The sequence below is a fragment of the Gracilinanus agilis genome, unplaced genomic scaffold (genome assembly GCF_016433145.1).
Source record: "Gracilinanus agilis isolate LMUSP501 unplaced genomic scaffold, AgileGrace unplaced_scaffold52565, whole genome shotgun sequence".
NCBI lineage: Eukaryota > Metazoa > Chordata > Mammalia > Didelphimorphia > Didelphidae > Gracilinanus > Gracilinanus agilis.
In genome coordinates, this window is record NW_025387538.1 from 1,035 (window position 1) to 7,141 (window position 6,107).

The following is a 6,107-nucleotide window of genomic DNA, read 5'->3' on the forward strand; positions in this document are numbered from 1 at the left end:
AGCATCTGTTCGACTTACTTAAAATCTATATATATAAATCCATCCCGATCTGTGCCGATAGGGCGCATGTTTACAAAACCGTTCTCAGTAAGACCCAGTCGACTTGGTTTGCGATACAATGTTATTAAAACACATTTTAAAATCTTAAATTTCCCAGGCAACATCTCCGGGTGAGAATACAGTAGCCACAAACCAGATTCTGTCATGTTTGCAATGCTTCCTAGATGACTCTGCTTAGAGGTACAGCAATCTGGACCTCAGAGACTCCGAAACTTTCATAACCGATAATCAAGGCTCATTTAGAAACTGGTGCTCCCTTTTTACCACATTTTGGTCATTGACCAATTTGACAATTAAGCACAACCCCCTCCCCCACAACATACACACACCCCACAAACCACGCCGGGATCGCCAAGATCGCAATAAAACCCCCATCTCCAACTTTTTATTAATTATCTCTTTTATTGCGCATCCCTTTCCTCGCTCCCTCGGCATCTATAAATTACATCGCAAGAAGACATTCGGAAAGACGTATTCTATTAACTAGATACGTTTTACTCACAGTGCTGGCTAGCAAGGACCTCCTTACAATCAATAAAGTCTTCCAATGACTTTCATTTCTGCAACCCATTTATAGAATGCAGATACCTGTTTGGTTCGCTCTCGCTCTCCCCTTTAAAATTTTGATCTTTACCCCCCTTCACCAAGGTGCAAAGATGCCAAACAGTGATGAAATGAAAAGAAAGCCAATTGCTGGACTGGAGGTGGGGGAGAGATAGCTGCTAGGAGTCCGCCTGCGACTGTGGAGTAGTCAGTAATTGCTGGAGACAGGGAGAGCTGGGGGTTGGGCTGAGGTAGCCATGTATAAATAGTGTGATCTCAAATTGAAAGGCATAAATAACAGCAGGAGTGATCTAACCCTATACAGCCCATCTTCTACGTGCAAAAAAAGCGTGCAGAGGACAGCCAGATCTCCTACTGAAAACAAGTGGATCTCTGTGGATAAGATCACCGGGCAGCCATGGAAGAACTTACAGCTTTTGTATCGAAATCTTTTGACCAGAAAAGCAAAGAGGGCAGTAGCAGCGGCGGCAGCAGCGGCAGCAAGAAGGAGACTATCACATACAGGGAAGTTTTGGAGAGTGGGTTGGCTCGATCTCGAGAGCTAGGAAACTCCGATTCTAATCTTCAGGACATTACTGAGAGCAGCAACCATTGCCCAGTGCATCTTTTCAAAGACCATGTAGAGAGTGACAAGGACAAACTGAAGGAGTTCAGCACGGGCAGGGCTGCGGAAGGTAAGCGAGCGAGCCAGAGCCCGCGCCACCGGACCCCCTGCCGCCCGCGCCTCTTCGGGAAGCCAGCCTCTTGTGCTCTCCTTTCCCTCTTTCCACGGGCGGGGAGGCCCCGGAGCTCCACAGATTGCTTTAAATTAAATGTTAAACTCTATTAATTTAAATCCGCGGCTCCCGCTGAAAGAACAAGCCAATCAATTGCACGTCTTTTTTGAAAGGAAGAAGCGAAAGAGGGAGAAGGGGACTGAGACAGGAGCGATGGAAACAGGGAAAGGGGCAAAAGAAACATGATGGGTGGGGGAAGGGGGGATGAGAGGAGTGAGAGTAGAATATATGTATTTGATTTTTTTTTTAAACAGGCTTTTCATTTGATATTTAAGATCAAAACTTTGTAGTTGCGGAACGAAGAGCAAGAGTTTATCTGTCATAAAAATTAGATTTACCATGGGGTGGTCAGTTCGTGGATGCGTCTGGGGTCTGTGTCTGCTTGTGTGCGTGTATATGTCCTGGGCGTACATCCATATGCGTTTATCTTAACATATACATCGACATGCACAAGGTACGCGCGCATTTTCTACGTGTGCTAGACCCATGGGCACAGTAACGATGTTTTATGAACTCTCCGTGTACATGCTAGATGGCTGAGAGATATAGGATACATTGTTTAGCTTAGAGGATTAAAAGATCTGTTCTTCCGCTTTGCTGGACTTCATGATGCTCTTTCTTCTAGTAGAAAACTTTCTACCTTGGACCCGGAGGCTTTCACTTTGAAAATTTAGATCTTTAAGACTCTTCGGAAAAGACTAGACTGCCTTAAGTGCAGGTGGCTGTTTTAAGGAGATTACAGCAATTGAGATATGTTCTCGGCGTAAATATGCTGAATTCAATGGGCCTAGGAAACTAAAATCATGGAATCAGATAATCTTGTCAAACCTTGAGTTTATCAGATCCCGGGTACCTCAGGCTTATCTGTCTTTCTCACCTCGCAAGACCTTAGACCTTACTCAAATTAGTTTCACCTTTACTTTCCCCAACCCTGTCTGTTCAGAAAATGTTATTCTGAAAGGGGGTTGGGGGAAGGATCGAAGCAGAAAAAAAATACAAGTTTGAGAAAGTGTCTTTTGAGCTAAACAGGTGTGTTCTCAAAGAATGTATCATTCTTCTGATACTGTGATCATTTTTTTTAAATCATAAAGATAAACTCCCAGCAATTTTTGAGCAGGAACAAGTTTTAAACTTATTTATAAGTTGTTTTTAAATTAAAAAAAAAGAAAGAAACAGATGATAACAATCCATTTATTTGTATTTCCTTGCTTAAAAAAAATGGTTAGGTTCATAGTCATCTCTTCTATGAGATGTATTATCATTAGGACGATCTTGTTTCTATTTAAATTTTAAACTAAATCTGAAAGGTTTCAACCCCTTTAAAAGATTTGCATACCTTTTTGAAGCTTTTATTTTGTAGCTTCCTATGTCTTGGAATTATAGAAAATAGGCATGCCGACTACTGACAAGAAGAATGTACATGGCTCTCTATTTCCCTATATAGACACAGATCAATTTTAATTAATATACAGAGGAATTTTCTTTAATGGAGACATGATTGGTTATTTAAATTCATCAAGGAGTTAATTCTAATTTTGAATCTTTATATTGGTCTTCCTTCAATCATTCCCCAGTGATTCTGCAGAAAGAATTGGCCAATTGATTCTCCCCTTCTTCCAGTCTATCTCCCTCCTATCTGCTAAAGACAGAGCAACACCAAAACAGAATTTGGAATTAATTGGATGGTCCCAAACACACGTTTAAAGGAAAGAAAGGAGGAAATGAATAAGGGAAGGAAGGAGGGAGAGAGGAAGAAAAAGGAAGGAAGGAAGATCATTTTCATAATCATTTTCAAGAGTCGTCTGAGAAAAACATCCTTTTATTTGCATAACTCAATTGAGTAAAAGGGTCTTGGGACCCAGGGCTCAGCTGGATTGGACAGGTTCTGGAACGTCTATTGGAGAATGGGGTTGGTTTTCTGAAAGGCTGATGTTATGATCACTTGATGATCTTTGGAACTGAGTTTTCTGGCAGGGCCTCACATTTTGGGGTTCTGGAAGTATTAAAATCAAAACTGTTATAAGAAAAACATCCTAGGGGCTCTTCCATTCTACCCTCACATTCCCAAGAACATTGTTGCTATTCTTACTGCTAATAATTTTATTCTGTTAAAAACGTGTAATCCTTTAAAGAGGTTCCTTTGAGATTTTTCATTGATCATTGAAGATCAATTTCCATGAAAAAGAACCTAGAGAAATTCCAGGGGAAAGCCATTAACCAACCTAAGCAGTCTCTCTCTCTCTCTCTCTCTCTCTCTCTCTCTCTCTCCTCATGTTCCAATATTTTTCTTTTCCCTGGACAGATTGAAAACTGGAGTCCCTTGAGGACTCCTCTAGTCCAATTTGTCCCCAATTTTTTATGCCTTCCAGAAAAACAGTGGAACTTGGGGCGGCAGGTGAGAGACTTGATCTTATGAAGCTGTGGGGATTATTCTCCTCCCAAATCAAAGACAATCCTGGGGATACTCAATTGGGGGAAAAAAGATGAACCTTCTCTGCCCCTGGTTTCTAGCTTATTGTTTCAGTGGTCATTTTCTTAATGAAATATGGCCCCCTTGCCATCAGACTTAATTGGGAGAGAAAAAGCTATTATACACTTATTACACACTTTTGTATATAGTTGGCATTCTTCTCACGTGGTGATTTTTATTTTATTTTAAAAGTGAGTCTGATGAATTTTCGAGACAGGGGATGGGAAATAAATCCCAAACAAACTGCATAAATATAGGCAAGTTACTCAGTGCTTGGTTTTCTACTATCAAACATATACAGCTTTTAGGTATGAGGAAGCGTATTTTTGGTGCACTGATATATGGAGTCAATAAATGAGAGAGAAGGGAAAACCAAATCTAACCAAGCCAAAATTTACACAATCAACTCAAAGATCAAAGATCAATGGAGGCAGAACTTTGGCACTTTAGAGATATCTCTGCAAGAATTCTTTTAAATACTTTAGAATCCTTTAGAAAGGTGACTTTGGTGAAAATGTTGAATAAATAGCTCTCAGCATCCCCCAGAGCAGCGGCTCCAGTTTAGTGTCTGTGAGTCTGTGCATGAGTCTATGTTTTTTTAAGGCTGCAATTGGTTGCAGATGCTCTTCCTAAATTGTTTTTCTTCATTGGAGAAGGCTTGTAGGGCTCAGACTCTTGACTACCACCTCCTTTCCTCTGAGTTCGGAATAATCTAAGACTGTTTTGGGAAATTATGTCTATCACTCTATCTACCTTTAAATTATGTGTGTTTATTTTTTTTCTGAGTTGTGATTTTTTTTTGAGTCGAGGGAGCTGACTTTGAGGGAATTCCTATACCAGTACAGAGAAGTTATTTCTCTGCAACTTGGAATCTTAGAGAATTTGCTAAGAGAACTGAGAGGTTAAGTGACTTGCCCAATGAATGTTTGAGGTGGGACTTGAATCCAAGGCTTTCTGACTTAGAGTCCAACTCTTTATGGCATATTGGCTATTGAAAATTCTATGCAGAACATATAATTGTACATAAACATATCTTGGGTGATGTTCATAATTGCAAAATGGGTAAACTATAACTAGTTAAGCCAAAGACAGCTTTTGTCAGTAACATACAGATCATTGCAGAAGTGCTGTTTTTCTCTTTGTTTGACATTAGTTTCATTTCATCTTATTGTATTTCTGTTTCCTCATCTGTAGAATGAGAGACTGGACTAGATGACCCACACAATTCTTTTCAGCTTTTTTTTTTTTTATAAGTTTTAGCTAATTGCCTTAGTAACTTACTCTTTTGTAGACACAGCCTATCTTCCTTCATTCCTCCAGAAAAAAATTTTTAAAAGAATTTTGGACCATAAATAGAGTAGAAGTAATAATAAACAGGAGAAGGATGCACTGGGGCTGGGGTTGGTAGTGATGGGGAATGTTCCCTAGTCCCAGAGAGAAAGCCATTAGGGGAAAAAAAATTTTTTTAGAAACATTAAAGGAAAAAAAAAAAGCCTTATATTCCCCCTCCCCCACCTCCCTTCTGGCAGGGATCTACGAATGCAAAGAAAAGAGGGAAGATGTGAAATCTGAAGATGAGGATGGACAGACCAAGCTGAAGCAGAGAAGAAGCCGAACCAATTTCACCTTAGAGCAGCTGAATGAGTTGGAAAGACTTTTTGATGAGACTCACTATCCAGATGCCTTCATGAGGGAGGAGCTGAGCCAGAGGCTGGGACTCTCTGAAGCTAGGGTACAGGTAAGTCATATGGATTTCAAGAACCCTTTTCTACCTGGGCTACTTCCCAACTATTTGTAGAGCCCTTCCTCCAGGTAGCCCCCAGGCCCTTCACCCTTTCTGGCTTCGGAAACTCTGATATGGAGTGTGTGTATACATATATATGTAGGTCTGTCTGTCTCTGTCTATCTATCTATCTATCTATCTATCTATCTATCTATCTATCTATCTATCTATCTATCNCTGTCTATCTATCTATCTATCTATCTATCTATCTATCTATCTATCTATCTATCTATCATTTTATCCATTTCCTCTTTCCCTCCTTGTTTACTTTGTGGTATGCTAATGTTTGACCTGAATTTTGGAGGTAGGTGGGCACTTATCCATGATGAGACAGGGCTGACTCTTCCTCCTTTCACTCTTTTGACTGCTAAGGATTTAGTTATGATTTTTTACCCCCAATATTCCATATTCTAATCTCTCTCTCTCTCTCTCTCTCTCTCTCTCTCTCTCTCTC

At 40.2% G+C, this 6,107-nt stretch overlaps 1 protein-coding gene across 1 annotated transcript; it reads left to right on the top strand.

Annotated features, from left to right (window-relative positions):
- Nucleotides 1-1,021: 1,021 nt before the first annotated feature.
- Nucleotides 1,022-5,608, top strand: LOC123255803 (short stature homeobox protein; the record flags this gene model as incomplete). Its single annotated transcript, XM_044684533.1, has 2 exons — nt 1,022-1,298; nt 5,400-5,608. Coding segments are annotated over exons 1-2 (486 nt in total), but the record flags the coding sequence as incomplete, so codon positions are not given.
- Nucleotides 5,609-6,107: the final 499 nt, after the last annotated feature.